This window comes from Littorina saxatilis, linkage group LG6 (genome assembly GCF_037325665.1).
Source record: "Littorina saxatilis isolate snail1 linkage group LG6, US_GU_Lsax_2.0, whole genome shotgun sequence".
In the NCBI taxonomy this organism is placed as follows: Eukaryota; Metazoa; Mollusca; class Gastropoda; order Littorinimorpha; family Littorinidae; genus Littorina; species Littorina saxatilis.
Window position 1 is genome coordinate 21135250 of NC_090250.1, and position 18555 is coordinate 21153804.

Genomic DNA, 18555 nt, shown 5'->3' on the forward strand with positions numbered 1-18555 from the left:
ATAAAACCGCCCCATCTCTTGATTACCATCGTTTATGCATGCCAACGTTAGGTAGAAAAGAACACAGCATTCTCATTCCTCTTTATGCTTGTTGGGAGACTTTTTTAGGGCCTCCATTTTGTACAGAAGAGTGTTATGGGTCCTGTTTATTATGCAATGATTGGCCACGCGCGTCACTTTGTTGTGCTCTAAACTTCTTTATTGGCGGCTGGATAGTGTAAAAGCCCCATTCACGTTCTCTGGGGTTCTCTGTAGATCTTTGTTTCGCCCACTTGGCAGTTTCGGGGAATACTGTTGATGTTCGAACGTTTTTCGTGTGCAAATTGGGTTGAAAGAGAGAGAGAGAGAGAGAGAGAGAGAGAGAGAGAGAGAGAGAGAGAAAGAAAGAGACAGAGACAGAGACAGAGCGAGATATAGACAGGGGGGGGGGGGGAGAAGGAGTGAAAGAGAGAAAGAGCAAAAGAGACAGAGGCAGGCAGACAGACACACAGGCAGACACACGGACAGACACACAGACGGATGCAGAGTCGAAAACCAAGATCTTACGAACAGCGCCCGAAACCTTCCCCGAACGCTCCTTCTCCTTATTCTTCTTCGGTGCAATCTTGAAGCAACTGGCAGAAGCATTACACATCGTTTAGCGTATCGCGGAAAATGTGAGTGGGGTAAAAGAGAGAATAATGCCAAGGGAGCATCGTTCCGCTTCCCGTGGGTCTGGAAACCCAGGCTGCAAGCCGCGGGGAGCCTGCCTGTAAAAGTCCGATGACACGAACTGTCGTTGTTATGCACGCAGATGTCAGTCCGTGCAGCCCGTTGGCAAGTCTTTCCATCAGCAAGAGTTACGTTGGAGGTCTAAGAATATCAAGTGAATTAAGCGTAACATTCTGAAACAAGACTCTTCTTTGCTGTTGTAAGAATCAGTCGCGTGATACTCAAGCACGATATAAAACAAGACTCTTCTTTCTTGTTGTAAGAATCAGTCGCGTGATACTCAAGCACGATATAAAACAAGACTTTTACAATGTAGGTAATGCAAGACGTTATTCTTTGTCGTTGGATGCCTAAGAATGTAAGATGAAGCGTATAACTACCGTCCATGCAGAGTCGGCGGTCTGTTAGTCGGACGTCCTTCTTCGTCGTTAGAATCTGAAAGTGAAACAAGACTATTTTGGTTATTACTTTTTATATTAGGCGTTCTTCTTAGTAGTGGGTAGAGTCTGAACAAAGACTATGAGCAACGCATCCTTCTCAGTCTTCAGAACATAAAACAAGACTAGCACCAATATACAATTGCTTTGTCTAACGGGCAAGAAGGACGAAGCAGAATTTTACTCTTTTGAAGCTCTGAAACAAGACTATCACTATCTGCAAGACGTTCTGTTTGGTGCAAATTTACAAATGAAAAGCGAAGTATATAATCATTTTGACACAGTGCTCAAGAGAGAAAACAAAGAATCCGATACTGAAGGGTCGACGGTAAGTTAGTGGCAGGCCTTTGAATAGGGAAATACAGAGTGCACTTTTCGCGTAACAACAGGTCTTATCTCACGGATTTTCCACATAAACTGTCTAATCTTGGCCAGTGAAACGATCATTTCTGGCACGTTATCTACGCGTTAAGTTGGGGCCTTTATTTTTCGCTTAGAGTCAGCACCGCCGGTTGTTCGGGATCGTATGCGTAGTTGCAATAGTGTAGCGGACGGCTGTTACCAATTTACACAAGCTTAGTTATCACTGACATAAATGTGACTGCGGTGAAACTGCTGAAGAAGGGAAATGGGATTATTCCGCGCTCACTTTAAAGGAATGTACAGTGCCTGGATTTTGAGGGCTTTAAAATCGTCAACTAATCGAACCTCCAGAGTAAATTAAATTTTTGCACAGGGCTTAATCCAAAGAGTTATCAAGTTTATGTTGTTATTTCCCTGTCCATGTCCGAGATTAGATTAGCTATTTACAGGTCGCTATGAAGAGTCAAACTAAATAAAATTCATAATTTGGTTGCTGTCGTTACACTGTGCACTACTACGTGCCAACTCGAAAACACAGCACCAATAACTCTGCATGGGGAATTTCAAAGTTAACGTGTTGGAACTTAACTCTCACAGACACTAACGGGCTCCTCTCTTGTAGTATTCCAAGGCTGTTTCTTTTGCCGTTAACCGAAGAACAGAGAACTGAATGAGAGACAGTAGAGTACATAGAGACTATGCCGTGTACGCTACAGTCTTGACTGAATCGGTGAATGTCTGATGGGGCGGGGATGTAGCTCAGTCGGTAGCGCGCTGGATTTGTATCCAGTTGGCCGCTGTCAGCGTGAGTTCGTCCCCACGTTCGGCGAGAGATTTATTTCTCAGAGTCAACTTTGTGTGCAGACTCTCCTCGGTGTCCGAACACCCCCGTGTGTACACGCAAGCACAAGACCAAGTGCGCACGAAAAAGATCCTGTAATCCATGTCAGAGTTCGGTGGGTTATAGAAACACGAAAATACCCAGCATGCTTCCTCCGAAAACGGCGTATGGCTGCCTAAATGGCGGGTTAAAAAACGGTCATAGTCGAAAAATTCCACTCGTGCAAAAAACACGAGTGTACGTGGGAGTTTCAGCCCACGAACGCAGAAGAAGAAGAAGAAGGTGAATGTCTCAAAACTGCACAACCGCCGCTTGACGACATTCGCACAACTGCTCCTGGCCAGAAAAAAAGGTTAGAAGTTGAGGGGAGCAGCGCGAGTAAATACGTCACCACTGCCATTTAAAGGTCTCTTCTCTGGTCGGAATACCCTTTCATGTCAATGACAACTATTCCCTTCGGGACTGTGGGGTAAACTGAATTTAGTGCCGCCGTGCTCCCCAAAGTGAAGTCGTACGCAAAACACTAAGCTTAAAGTAAGGTACCATCAGTTTGGTTTTCTTTTTTCGTGCAGTATAATTATGTATACCGGTTGTGTGTAATGTAAATGAAATAGCTTTGTCTGTAGAAATCATTAGCAGCCGCACGTGGCTTAAAGATCCCTATCATAAGCCATTGGATGCATAGTTTGTTGTTTTTCCTAATTTGTGCGTTTTTAAAAATTTATATCGCATGCAAGTAAAATGTGTGCAGCTCAGACGTACTTCCAATAATGCGGTGCCCTGTAATGATTTATATGTTCCACGGACTGAAAAAGACACACGCAGTCCGTCTACTTTTCTTAAAATTAAATACAGGTATGTTCACACTGTCATTTCCTCGTGAGTGAGCAGTTATGCGATGCAATTGATACCGTCTCGGCAAAAAGTTCTGTCAGCAAAGGAATCAACTGTACAAGTTGACCTTTGGGTAGAGCAATACATAATATCCCTTTCTCGAAGTATCGGCGTCGCCTGGTCTCAGGGGATAATTAATTAGTTCTGTTGTTTTGCATGTTATATGAGATGATTTCTTCCTTTGCTGGAAGAAAGAAGACTAGTTGTTACGAAACTTCAGTCTTTGCTTTGAAAGTGTGCTTTACAGTGGTACCTGCGATGTGAGGCCCTTTCGATGAGAGGACACCTCCAGATAAAGGACAGTGCCGACACCTTCTGTTGTCCTTTTGTGTATCACCTTGAACAAAATGTACCTGTCATTCCAGGCCACCTGCAATGAAGGGACTTTCGGTTGGTCCCAAGGGTGTCCTTTCAACGCAGGTATCACAGTCATTGTTTCAGTTGATGAGGGTCTCGGGATTCTCTGCTAAATCTTGTAAATTCATGCTTAGTGTCAGGGACATTCATAATACATGTTTCGGAATATGTCACGGAATTCATCACGAACGTTTTGACTGCAGGGGTAAATCATGAAACTGATGCTGCCCCTCTTCTGTTTCCCATGTAATTAATTAAAAATATGTTTTCATTACTTTATTGACTATTGTCCCATTGCTGGGAAGCTATCTCGCAGTTAATCAAACAAAATATACCGTTCTGTTTTAACCGGAGGTAAACAGCCAAGCGGCTTTTACCCTACCTTCCAACACTCCCACTCTCCGAGGACCGTACATCTTCCAACCCACGTTGGTCTTGGTGACCGCTAAGCAAAGCAATCACGTGGTTTATGGGTCAGTCGAGACTAGGTGTGTGTACGGGAATCCCCGCGGAATTAATTAGATTGTGGCTATTGTTTAAACTCCCACGACGTCTTATCAGGCCAAACAAGCCAGGCGACATCGCGCGCCAGATAAAACCACGCGAGAGCGTCTGGGGAATTAATTAGACACTCTGGGCAGCAGACAGTTATGGGAGGAGGCTGAAGTACTCCAACGATGAGAGCGCGCCATAGAATATCTTAACAGCTTGGATGAACGAGCTTTGAAACGCCCTCTAACTGCTACAGCAAGCAATGGAATTTTCTCACAAACTAGCGAGGCAGGCAAACATTGGAACATCTTCAAGTTGTACTAATGACAAAGGCTAAAAACGGGTTCAGGACCGTTTTTCACCCAGAGACAATGGCAAAATGATGGGACATTTTTTACTCTGACAGCCAAGGCGGGTGTTAGAAAGAGTGAGTTTGAGATGGCAAACTTGTTTTGGGGCGCCTTTGAGGCGGAGGAGCCAGGATATGGAAGCATGCTAGCATCTAAAGGGGAGAAAAGGACGGGGGGGGGGGGGGGGGGAGAGACACGCTTGCACCAAAAATAGAGGCATCGAGGAATGAGCACTAGACGTAACAATTAATACCATTGAGGGAAATGGCCAACAAGGTTATTTTCTCTGGGGGATTCAGCTTTTAGTGAAAAGTGCGAACTGCCGACCATTACCATAAAGAAAAAAGTCAGAATTTCAAGCTCAAGTTAACTTTGGAAATGACCGATACAAGTGTTTGACGATACGTTTCTTTTCATGTGCACAATCATGTAAACAGCAAGATACCTGTCCGTGTGTTCACTTGTAATTATCAGCCATCGTAACAAAGATCATTTTGCTTTTGTATTTCATCTCATTTTTGGCTCACGTTTATAGCAATATTACCCCCCCCCCCCCCCCCGCCGAAAAAAACCCAACCCCAACACAACACCAGGAAGATCTAGCCGGCTCCAGAGCGGTAGGACAAGCGAGAGGGGGCAAGCTACCGTGTCCCCTTGCCAAATCGCCAATATCCTCCCCCTGTTTTATCGCTTCCCGCCATTGACTTTACGTCACGCCACTTCATCTGGACCCAGATTTGTGGACGTCATAACGGGGGAGAAGGGGCCCCATAAACACCGGTCTCGTTGCCAGCGAGCTTTGGCCGAGACCCCGAGAAAGCGCGAGGTTAGGGAGGTCTCTGTCAACTTGTTTTTGGATGGACTGCAAAAAATTGCTCGGATGTGGAAAAAAGAAGTTCGGGATCCACACGGAGGAGGGATAAGAATATAGGGTTGTACGAATGTTTGAATAACGTTATTGGAGGTCCGTGTAATCTTGGCCAAGAATTGCTTGGCTGAACTTGCGGGATCTAGGAGGTTATAAATGTAGGCTGTGTGTTTGAATAACGTTATTGGGGGGTCTGTCTAATCTTCGCTTGGAATGGCTGCTTGGCAGAGCGGATATGAGATGCGCAAAGGTCGAGTTCGTTGACAAAAGTATACTTGTAGGGATTTTTTTTTTATGGGAACGTATATTCTTCGTGTTGATAGATATAGAAAAGAAAAGGTTGGACCGGTTCTGTAAACTTTGTTTGGACCATAAGAGTTATGGACATTTACGGGACATGTATATTCTTTGAGATAACAGAAAGGGGAGAAAGGTCAGGAGAGTTCTGTAAACTTTGTTTAGGTCATGCGATGTAGTTACTGGACATTTATTGCAAATAAATAGTCTATACGCTGAGAGAGAAATAATGAAGTGGAGAAGAGTTTTGTAAAGTTGCTTAGGTCATGTACGTACTAGTTATTTATTGGAAAATGTATATCATATGTGTTGTGTGTGATACACAAAAGGGAGTTCTTTTAATGTTTTTAAAGGTTATTTAGGCACTGGGATTTATTGGAAAATATATATTTATATATATAAAACGTCTGAAATGAAGAGAGAATGTGGCTTGGGACAAGTAAAACAGATAGAGAGAGAGAGAGAGAGAGAGAGAGAGAGAGAGAGAGAGAGAGAGAGGGAGAGGGAGAGGGACAGGGCGGGAGTGAGGGAGAGCCAGACAGAGAGAAAGAAAGATAAAGTTAATAACAAAAAGAAAGAAGATTACTTGGAGAATAGACAATAGTTGGAAGCCTACATCAAACAGTAAGTCTCTCTTGCGTGGGAAGTGTGTCTATACTAAGAAGAAGGGATCAAGTGGACAGGCGAAGTATCGCGGAAAGTCCGTGTAAACTCGACGGAGGGGAATAATGACAAACGCAGCACCGGTTTATAGCTGGCTCTACTTATACGTGTGATTGTTATATGGGAAATCTGTTGGGGATGAAGATGACAAATGAGAAAGTTGCGGAGGTTATGGAGGTATTTGTAAACTTTGTGGAGAAAGGAGAATAAACACTTCATGTCATCACTGGTTTGTTTACACCGAGTTACACTTTCACAATAGAAACGGGCACTGATGACACTGATTCTTTTATTTTTATTTTTGTTTAAGTTTTTTTTAAAGATGTTTGAAGACCTTGTCGGTCATGTGACAATGGACAAATAAAAATGCATAATCAGTTATGAGGGTATTAAACAAGTACAGAAATTGAACTTTCAAGATTCATAAGGGGAATTAAAGGGATGAAACAGCTTCTGAAGACCCACTGTCAGTAGTTCCAAGCTGACACATTTCTCTATTCTAAAGATGAAACATGCATCATGTAAATTGATGATGATGATGATGATGATGATGATGATGACGATGACGACGACGACGACGACGACGACGGTGATGATGATAAAAGTGCACTAGCACCCTACTCTTGTAAATCCTGAACATAACTCTCGTTGTCTTTTAGAAAGGGGAGGCTACTACAGATGAATGTAAAATGAGTGGGCCTTAGTGTCGGAGAGAAAACAAAGCCAAAAAATGAGAAGAGAATCATTGTGCTTTATGGAGGGCTTTGCAAAGATTGTGTAGAGGAATGAGGCGAACGAGGGATGAATCGACAATGAGTCCTGTGTCAACTTCAGCTAAAGTCGTTTTCGTGCGCGTTCTGTCTCTCGTTGTGTTTTTCTCTCTCTTTCTTTCTCTGTCGTTCTCTCTCCCTCTCTCAATATCTCTTTCTTTCTCTGTCGTTCTCTCTCCCTCTCTCAATATCTCTTTCTTTCTCTGTCGTTCTCTCTCCCTCTCTCAATATCTCTTTCTTTCTCTGTCGTTCTCTCTCCCTCTCTCAATATCTCTTTCTTTCTCTGTCGTTCTCTCTCCGTCTCTCAATATCTCTTTCTAACTTTCTTTATTTTCTCTCCCTCTTTCTGTCCTTGTTCTTCTCTCTGAGTCTGTCTGTCTTTCTACCTCCCTGTCTTTTTGCCCCCCCCCCCGGCCCTACCAAACACATTTGTCTTTTGCTCTGTGTCTGTCTGTCTGTCTGTCTGTTCGTTTGTCTGCCTGTCTGCCTGTGTGTCTGTGTGTCTGTTTCTGTCACTGCCACTGTCACTGTCTCTCTATTGCTGTAGACGTATTGCATGTTCATATCCAATTTAACCATTCTAGTCTTGATTATCCCATTGAGTCTCTGTGCTTGTGTCTTCCCCCTCCTCCTCCTCCTCCTCCTCCTCCCTTCTAGGTGCAAACATGCATACATGTAGGTATGCGCGTGTCAGTGATGTTTACTTACATGCGCTTCTGTGTCTTGTCTGTGCCTTTATCTCATATTTGCGCGGGGGACTGTTAAAGCAAAGGCGACGAGCCGGCGAGTGCCTTTGACGCCAGTTGTCCATGTTTGCATGTGGCTTTAAAGAAACCCCCAGGAACGTCAAACATTTCCTGTGGACGCTAATAACGGAATGTATAGACTTTCAGCGACTTTTCCTAGGGAAGCCTCTCTACAACGGTCGGTCCTGTCTGCAAGAGAAACGAGGGAACGTGTTTAACAACTCAAAAAAGTTAACACGCACTCCTAAAGCATAAGTTTAAACTTTGAACCGGAGAAATATCAGGATAGTGAAGAAATTGACAGCTTGTGTTTAGTAATTTAGTTAATTTGCTGAATTGTTAATGTCACTAGGCTGTAAGTGTGAGACGATGTAGGTTAAACTTTCGCTGAGTTTTTCTAAAAACATTTAAAAAATCTTTCTGGTGTATTGAGGAAAACGATGATTTTTGTTTGCTCTGTTCGACCAGCTGTTGTAGATTAGGATTTGTGGAGCTTGGACTTTTTTGGTGGCTTACTCAAAACGTGATTCTTCATGGTCTGCTCTTTTGTTCATAGTCTACTCTTTGACTTTTCGACACTGCACGCCCAGTCTACATATTTGTGTGTGTGAATATGATGCCTAATTTAACCAATTCCAAGGAGCAAGTTCTGTGACTTTTGGACCGTATTCGGCCATTCGGCATAGTACATTTTTCTGTCAACAACCGTTCAGAAGTACTCATTTTTCACCGTGAAATTTCCCTGACTCATTCACAAACAACGCCGATCAGAGTTCAGATCAGCTCGGAGACGAAATCGATCATGTATGTTGTAATCGATATGCTTGAAGGCTGACCGTGGTGTATGCGGAGGGGGACCAGTAGTCCCGTGTCCCCCGTGTTTGCTTTAACACCTGTATTTGTTTGCCGCAGAGGTACGAAGTGGTTCCAACATTGTAGGCCCTCACCTGTCAAACACGGCACGTCTCCCCTGTACTGACCTAACGAGCTATACGTGTGTGTAGGTGAATGTATGTGTGTGTGGTTGGTCTAAGCAATGGTCGAAACTTTCTTAGTAGAGTAGCACAACACGGCCACACACACAAACAAGCATAAACACACATACACGGGTACACAGACAGACAGCCAGACACGCAGAGAGACAGAAAGTCAGACAGACACCCACACAGGCAGACACAGGCACACATAGACACACAGACAGACACACAGACACACACACAGACACACAGACACACACACACACACACACACACACACACACACACACACACACACACACACTATAAATGCCTCCTTCTCTTTCTCTCTCTCGCTCTCTCAGCTCTATTCCTCTCTCTCTCTCTCTCTCTCTCTCTCTCTCTCTCTCTCTTTCTCTCTCTCTCTCTCTCTCTCTCTCTCTCTCTCTCTCTGACAGACAAGATACCCCAGGTACGCCACAGCCCAACCACATACACGACCACCCCTAGACCTATAAACAAATCATCAAAACCACACAACCCCCTCGCAACACTATAACCAAGCACTACCAATGGTTTGTTTGTTGACACAAGTCTACAGTCAGACACTACCTACACAGGTAGCGCAGCGGGACCGGAGAAAACACAGCATGCGCGGCTTGTACAGGTATGGCGTAGGTATTCCAGCACTAGCAGACATGAGTCTGCAGCACTGGCATGGCTTCCACCTACTACCGGTACCAGACTTGTGTTACATAAATAGCTCTTAGTTGTGTCTGGCCCTCCTGAGCTGATCACGTAGCAATCATCAGCTGTAAGGAGCTCGACAGGAATATATAGCGGATAGGTGAAGTGTGAAAGAGAGTCTGGTGCGTTATGAATCTATACCATGACTTCAAAGTTTAATTTGTCGGTGTTTTTTGTGTCTGTTAAGTGTGTCTCCTCACACACAGATACAGAGACAGAGACACTGACACTGAAGCACAGTCACACTCACACAGACACACACAGACAGACACCCCCCCACACACACACACAGCCACACACATACGCACACACACAGCCACACACATACGCACACACACACACACACACACACACACACATACACTCAGCTACCCGTAATCCTAACAACACCTACGGGGGAACAACAGAAGTAGTAGCGTGGGGCAGGTTTTGTCCGGACAACGCTATAAACAGGCATCAACACTGCACACGTTTTGCCTTGACCAGCAAGTGACCAGTGCCAAGTGAGTGACCAGAGACAGAAAAAGACCTAGCAGGCGATCGATGTGAGGGCGAAGTCAGACCAACCGCACTGACCTCTATTGTAAGTGGTCAATGCACCATTCTGGATAGGAGTGGACAACCTAATGTTTCATGAGCGGGCGCTTTACTTTTAAAGGCGTTTTAATGTTGAATGAATGGATAGGTTTTTGAGCTTGTTGTTTCATGGGTGTTGTTTCATTGGGGTAAAGCCCTCTCTGTCTATTTATGTATTTGTCTTTGTTTTTCTGTTCCTATCTTTCTCTGTGTGTCTAATATCTGTGTGTGACTGTGTGTGCGGTGCCGGTGGTGGTTCGTCTGTGTTTGCCTGCCTGCCTGTCTCTGTCTCTCTCTGTCTTTGTCTCTCTCTTTGTCTCTCTCTCTCTCTGTCTCTCTCTGTCTCTCTCAAATTGTGTCTATTTCTCTTTTACATTTTTTATTTTTCTATATTTTGTATTATATTACTACGGTGCCCTAACAACAGCAATCTCTACTCTCAGTATCGGCCACGACAAGTAAAGCAATAACAAACCCAAATCTGCTCGTCATTCCAGCAAAACATACATCACCACCGCGTCTACCGTGCCCGCTACCCTTTTACAAGAACAGATGAGTACACACACACACTCACACATAGAAAGGGGCTCGCCGAGTAGGGCCTAAAACAAACCACAAGCAGGCCCTTAAAACAAATAAGTACAACCGTGATCCACTCAAGGACACCTCTCAAGAAAAGGGAGAGGAAAAGGGGCCACTGAAAGCAATCATGATGGCGAACAGGGGGGGGGGGTTCGGGGGGTCGGGGGGGGGAGCAATCAGTTTGTTTTTGACCAGTATAGTGTCCCAACTGAGTGTGGCTGAGCAAACAGAGCGTTGCTGGGCGCTGTGTGTCCCCCACAGAAGACGTTCTTTGGAAGAGGGGCCGAGGAGAGAAGACGCTTTGACCTTGTGTGTGTTCCACACAGGGGAAGACAGCTAGCTAGGTCTCGGCAACGTGCAAAACAACAGTCCACGGATTCCCTGCTGTCACCGACCCTAGCCTGCAAGTTTGACGAAATGGGTTAGGCCAAAAAAAAAAAAAATAGGTCTGTTTACGGTAACCCGACCGACCCTAGTTTTTTCGCGCGACCCTAGACTTTTTTTTGGCATTTGGGGGAAAAAAAAAAAAAATCTTGGTTTTTTTGGCAAAATAACGTAAAAATATGGTTTTTTGGAGAGAAAAAAAATAAAAAGAAAAAAAAATCCCGACCTACCGACCCTATTTTTTTGGCCTATGTTACCGTAAACAGACCTATTTTTTTTTTTTGCCTTAAAATTCGTTCCTTTGTAGGCTTCCTGCATGTCAGCTGGGGTGCAGCCATATTAGGAATCCAGCCTTATTAGTAGAACGACACTTTTGACGAAATCTGTTAAAAATGTGTTCGTTTGTAGGCTTCCTCTCAGCTTTAGTGCGGCCATTGTAGGAATACAGCCATAATTATGTATAATATCGACACTTTTGAAGCTACACCTAATGCGGTTTCTTAGGCTAAGTTTCTTGATAGACAGTTTCAAGCTGAAAAGTCATGAGTTGTGTATGGAGTCCAATGTCAATTTTAACATTCAGTTACATTTTTACACGTTTTGTTTAGGCAAATGTACCTCACACCTTCTTTTTTCACGTCAAGGAAAAGCAGTTGAAACTACCCACTCTCTCTCTCATTCTCTGACTCTTATTTGTCTCTGTCTCTTATTTGTCTCTGTCTGTCTCTCTCTGTGTCTCAGTCTCTCTCTCTCTTTCTCTCTCTCTCTGTGTCTCAGTCTCTCTCTCTCTTTCTCTCTCTCTCTGTGTCTCTCTCTCTCTCACTCCCTCTGTCTCTCTGTCTCCGTATTTTTTTCTCCCTCTCTCTCTCTCTCTCTCTCTCTCTCTCTCTCTCTCTCTCTCGTTCGTTCGTTCTCTGCTTCTTACAACAACAAGTTACTTGGAAGGTCACAGAGTGTCTTGGGAGTAACTCACTCTACGTACGTAGCATAAATACGCAAGTAGCATTGCCCTGCCATTTCCTGACAACACTAAATTCTCGCGTCTGGCAACTTGGACGAGGAACGATCCGGTAGTCGTGTACACACACGACACCCACCTGCGCCTAATTCGTGTGTCTACCCGTTTAATCTGCTGCCACTCTAGCTCACCTTGATAACAAGAACAACAGCCAAAATCGGGCCTCCATTAAAGTGTACCATCTTCCTTCCCGTCAGCCACCCCCCCCCTCCCGCTTCCTCTCTTTATATGCAGGTTATATTAAAAGGAATAGTTTTAATCTCTGTTTTAGTCACCTTCTGTGTCTATATGCATACATTCTTACGCAACTTCTGTTTGTAGAAAATAAAGTTCTCTCCATCTAGTTTGCTTGTCTGTCTCGGCCTCTGCCCCCCGCCCCCCTCTCTCTCTCTCTCTCTCTCTCTCTCTCTTACTCTCTCTCTCTCACTCTATCTCCCTCTCTATCTCTATATCCCTCTCTCTCTCTCTCTGTCTCTCTCTCTGTCTCTGTCTCTCTCTTTTAATCTCTCCCTCTCTCTCTCTCTCTCTCTCTTTTACTCTCTCACTCTCTCTTTCTCTCTCTATTTTACTCTCTCCCTCTCTCTCTCCCTCTCTCTCTCTCCATCTCTCTCTCTCACTCTCTCTCTCTCTCCCTCTCGGTTTCATGCGTAAAGATTTTGGCGATTTTCGAAATGTAAAGCAGTTCTTTGCGTCACCGTTTCAACTTGATACATTTCCGCAGTGCTGCCCAATTGATGGTAAGGGTTCGGCTATTTGACAGAAGTCTAGCGTGTCGCAGAACGCCGGCACTAAACCACATCCCTTGGCTTTTTTGTTTTTACAAGGTGGATGCTTGCCTTCCACACCCACACCTCCCCCTCCCCCCTTCCTCCTCAAAATAGTGTCACGCGCCAGCGTTTCTCTCCCTCATATCGCCGGCATAACTACTAACATAGACATCCTTCCCCTAAATCGTGTCTGGCAAGCTTCAACGATCGCAGGCTACATCTTTCGTGATGCGTCGCCATAACCGCAGCCTGCTGACGTGGAGGTTACGATATAATAAGGTGACGCAGTCGTGCCAACTGTCACGCTGTCACTGTGTAGATCAGGGGTCAAGGGTCAACGGTCAAGGCCAGGGGTCAGCTCGGTGCGCGGGTTACCAACATCAATAAATCATGGCGGGCGGTCACCGCGATAAGTGGTTGTACCTTGTGGTTGGTGGGACAGGAGAATTGATTGAGTCAAACACACGGTAGTTGAGAGTGAACGGCGAAAACTTTCAGATTGTCCATCATAACAGTGGCATCATTTCTCATGCTTATGTTGGGGAAAATGGCGTGAATTGTACAGGAGATAACTTTCGCAACTGGAAAGGGTCCGGGGAAGAATCTCTCTTTCTCTCTGTCTCTGTCTGTCTCTGTCTCTCTGTCGCTCTCTCTGCTCTCTCTCTCTCTCTCTCTCTCTCTCTTTAGCTCTCTCTCTCTCTCTCTCTCTCTCTCTCTCTCTCTCTCTCATAAGGGGCTATGGCCTAAATGAGTAAGCAATCCAATCCAATCTCTCTCTCTCTCTCTCTCTCTCTCACTCGTTCTCTTTCATTCTCTATCTCCCCTATCTATCTCCCCCTCTCTCCCTCCCTCTCTCCCTCTCTCATCACTCTGCTCAACCAAAGCACGTCCTGAACGCATCTCAGGGTGATTGTCATTTTTACCGACATAATGTTCCGAAAATTGGCGCGCACTAATGAATAATCGATTGGCTTAGTACTTGCAGGTGACTCGCTTTTCATGACATTCTTGAGGGACTCTCTGTTGTTTGTCTGTGTGAACGTCTATCTGTCTCTCTGCCTCTGTCTGTCTGTCTGTCTGTCTCCCCTCTCCCTCCCTCTCTCCTTCTCTCTCTCTCTCTCTCTCTCTGTCTGTCTCTGTCTGTCTGTCTGTCTCATAGTCTCTTTCTCTCTCTCTCCCTCTCTCTCTCTCTCCCTCTCTCTCTCTCTCTCTCTCTCTCTCTCTCTCTCTCTCTCTCTCTCTCCCTTGTTCGCACAACACCACTGCCGTCTGTCAATGGTGGCAGTGGCACTCAGCGGGATAATGGAAGCAATCACACTCAACTGGGATCGATTGTAAGATGTACAGTTTGCGAGATAACCGTTTGCATGGTAAAAAGCAGTGGATCGTACTGCACTCTTGTGACCAGCCATAGAAATCAGTGTGAATGGGGGGGGGGGGGGGGGGGAGGGGGTAGGATGATTACGTCCCTCTATCTGTCCGCCTGTCTTTGTGTGAGATATCGGTGGTGTCTGCACGTCTGTGATGGGTTCCCTTCTCTTGCTGAGATTTCCAGTTTACCTCTTAGATTTGTTTCTTTCGTAAATTTCACTTCATTGTTTTTTTTCCTTTTTTTCTTTTCACCTTTGTTTGTTTGCTTGATTTGTTGTGTTGAAGGTTTGTTCAATTGTTGTTTGTAAAATGCATGAGCGGAAACGAAAATGTCAAACCTGCACTAAAATGTGAGTACTTTGATCATACATTCCCGAAGAAGGCAGTTTATCGCTGCCACAATATTGATGAAAAACATACAAAACCAGGTTTCCTGTTGTGTCATCTTTTTGTATTAAATTCCATTGTGAAAAATAATGTCACTCTGACCATCTTTTCTCTCTCTTCTCGTTCCAGGCTAAAGTGACTCTTACGGACGTGAACGACACCCCACCCCGTTTCTCCCCCTCCGTCTACAACGTCAGCTACCCGGAACAGCAGAGCAATGACCCCTCCGTGGTCCGGGTGGAGTGGTCAGACCCGGACACTACTGGACAGGTGCAGCTCAACCTGCAGGGCGCTGGCAGCGACAAGTTCGACATCCAGACTGACGGTCAGTGTTGCGGCTTTGTTTTTGGTTGGTGTTTGTGGGTTGGGATGGGGGTGGGGGTGGGGGTGGGAATGTGGGGTGTGGGTGTTGGGGTGGGGGTGGGGGATGAGTGTGTGTGTGTGTTTGTGTTTGTATGTTTGTGTTTGTATGTTTTGTGGTGTGTGTATATGTGTGTGAGGAAGGGGATTTGGGATGTGTGTGTGTGTGCGCGCGCGCGCGCGCGTGTGAATGTGTGTGTGTGTGTGTGTGTGTGTGTGTGTGTGTGTGTGTGTGTGTGTGTGTATGCTCGAGTGTGTGTGTATGCTCGAGTGTGTGTGTGTGTGTGTTGGTGTGTTTGCTCGTGTATGTGTGTATGTGCGTGTGTGCTTGAATTCGCGTGCGTGCGTGCATCTGTTTATATGTGTGTTTGTATTTGAACCTACAAAGCGCGTGCAAATGTCCTCGCGTGCATATGCCCTCGCGTGCATGCAATCCACATACATTTCTGTTTGTTGTTTGCATCCTGTCTTTCTGGCATCTTTGATCTGAAGCCTGTGTGTCCGGTGTGTGTTTGATGTTGAGTGTTATCTGTACCATCTCTCTGCCGTGCACCATTGCCCAATTACCCCTTCACTTTGCATGCACGCTTCTAGTGCTGTCGTAACAGACTCTATATCTGCACTCCGCGTCAGACTTCTTGACTTATTCAACAGTTGCGGAATTATTTATCTGTTTGTCTGCTGAATCTGATCTGGGTTGCAATCAGACTTTTTTGTTTGCTCTATAGGGTATGATTTTGGAGCTGGTGTTTTGGGGATTGAGGCCCAAAATTTCTGTATTTTGCTAGCTCTTACAGGTCAGTTTCAGACTAGTTCATAATCGTCAAATGTCAGCTCCCCTGCCTGTAAATTTAAGTTATTTCAAGGTTGGTTGTCGTGCAGGCACCATCGTGGCCATCGCTCCACTGGACCGAGAGAGGGAGGACAACTACACGCTGGTCGTCACGGCCAACGACGGCGTCCACACCTCCTCCGCCACCGTCACCATCGCCATCAGCGACTACAACGACAACAGCCCCGTCTTCACCAAAACCTTCTACTCCTTTGAGGTGAGTGTGATGAATGTGGAACATGCATTTTGTGTCTGTTGCTTTTGACGTTGAGGCTTGGATTGAAATAAGAAGCTGCGCGTCAGTAATGGACAGTTTTATTCAAAACCTGTGTTAATTATGAATCATTGAACAGCTGCGGCACATACAACTATGAACAATCAAGAAAACTGATGAATGTCAACATCAAAAATCGTATTAAAGAAAAAAAAACCCAAGAAAAGTAAAAAAAAACTTGACTAAATGTAAAAACACAAACAAGTGCAGAAAGGTACAACAGAAGCAAGGCAAAATGATTTGTTAAAACTTAAAAGGCTAAAGCAATGCAATATAAGACGTTATAGCCTCACATTTTGTGACCTATCTTTTTGGCTTTGAGATTCTTTCAGAAACTCTATCATCTCAAAGCTTTTAACCCCACTTACTCATCACAATTCTTCACAAGATACTGTTCCCTCTGCAGGTGAAAGAAGATGCTGATATTGGAGCCACGGTGGCGCGCGTGACGGCGACAGATGATGACGTAGGCGAAAACGCGCGTGTGACCTATGACCTTCAGTCCACATGGGGCACAGACCTGTTCCAACTGGACTCCGTACTTGGAACGTTTACCCTCATCGGCAAACTGGACTATGAACTGGTCAGTACCTTACTACGTGTATAAACATTGTGAGGGATTGACTGGGAGAGAGCACAAAGTACGAAGATGGTGTTAATGGTGGTTTAGATGATGATGATGATGATGATGATGATGATGATGATGATGATGATGATGATGATGATGATGATGATGATTTAAACAAAACTTCAGTTTTAGTATCGTGACATACAATATATGACACAGGGGATCCGATCTCAAGCACAAAGCTTATGTTAACGAATGATGATGATGATGATGATGATGATGATGATGATGATGATGATGATGATTTAAACAAAACTGTATTCAGTTTTAGTATCGTGACATACAATATATGACACAGGGGATCCGATCTCAAGCACAAAGCTTATGTTAACGAATGATGATGATGATGATGATGATGATGATGATGATGATGATGATGATGATGATGATGATGATGATGATGATGATGACTGTCGATGACTGTCACTCTAGTAGTGATGATGGTTTTGGTGACTGTGATGGTGGTGACAACGTTGATGTCGAAGAAGAGGGAGAAAAAGGAGTAAATTAATAGAGCCGTTTTCATATTTAAGTATGTGTGGGTGTGCGTGCGTGTGCGTGCGTGCGTGCATGCGTGCGTGCATGCGTGCGTGCATGCGTGCGCACGATCATGTTTTGCAAAGACGGGATTTCCCCGTACTCACAACGCTACTAAGGAACCCTTCCCCACAGGGGCCCAACTGCATACCACTCCAGTTAGCAAACACCCGTGACAATTTTACAGCAAATTTAATCTGAGGAAAAACTCCAGTTATGTCCACAGATTGTCAGTGCAAGCGTACACGTTCACGTCACTTGCTCTCAACATGTCTCGTGTTGCAACAACTCAGGCTTTCTTTAATTAAGTTCGGCGTTAACATGATCAGCGTTCCAAGGCAAAATCAGATTACGCATCACCTTTCGTTACCCTTTTTAGTCATAACGCCAACAGAAATTCAATAGAAAATCTAAACTTTCAGAAAACCCAGCAGAATGTGACAGTCGCAACAGAAATGTAATATTACGCCAATAACGTCTTCTTCACATTTAATTTCATTATGAAATATTTCCGAGGCGAAGTAACTCAATGATTGTCAGTTCAGGTTTGGCCCTAAGGGGGGAGGCGACCGAGGAGTTGTTGTAAGAACAATCTCAGCTTTGCTACCGTTTCGATCGGATTTGAACACAAGGGCGGGGGTGATTCGCGAGGGGGTGGGTGGTTGGGGCAGTTTACTTCCACATGTCGTGACGCATTAGTTGAAAGTCTCTCCGCCTTCCATTACAGCACACACCACCCCCAAACCAACCCAACCAACCCCCCCCCCCCTCCCCTCTGTCCTTTCTCCGTGTCTTGCTGCTTTCCTTTTTCTTTCCTTTCCATTTTTTCCCATTTTTTTTCTCCATTTTTCAACGTTTCATCCCTACTCTTGAAGCGCTTTGATTTTTGTTTTCATTTGCACAGTCGCTTTCGTTCAGGCGGTTCAATAGGGCTTTTTCCATCGCACTTAGTCGTTCTGTTCTGCGGCAATCAAAAGAAGAAGGAAACCTCATCGCCTGGATCCGTTTTATTATCTTTTTTCACCCTTTTTTCTGCCACTCGAGCCTTTTATACTCAGGGCTTTCTCTGCCTCTGTCTCTGGCTCTCTCTCTCTGTCTTCTCTGTGTCTCTGGCTCTCTATCTCTGTCTTCTCTGTCTTCTCTGTGTCTCTGGCTCTCTATCTCTGTCTTCTCTGTGTCTCTGGCTCTCTATCTCTGTCTTCTCTGTGTCTCTGGCTCTCTATCTCTGTCTTCTCTGTGTCTCTGGCTCTCTATCTCTGTCTTCTCTGTGTCTCTGGCTCTCTATCTCTGTCTTCTCTGTGTCTCTGGCTCTCTATCTCTGTCTTCTCTGTGTCTCTGGCTCTCTAT

The 18555-nt window shown here is 44.9% G+C and overlaps 1 protein-coding gene across 1 annotated transcript in view; it reads left to right on the plus strand.

The window, feature by feature from the left end:
• Nucleotides 1-18555, plus strand: part of LOC138968732 (cadherin-related tumor suppressor-like) — a 170316-nt gene that overhangs the window by 51042 nt on the left and 100719 nt on the right. The window contains exons 2-4 of the mRNA XM_070341364.1: nt 14707-14902; nt 15820-15986; nt 16450-16626. Coding sequence (XP_070197465.1) covers nt 14707-14902; nt 15820-15986; nt 16450-16626 — 540 coding nt within the window. The remainder of the gene's footprint in view (nt 1-14706; nt 14903-15819; nt 15987-16449; nt 16627-18555) is intronic.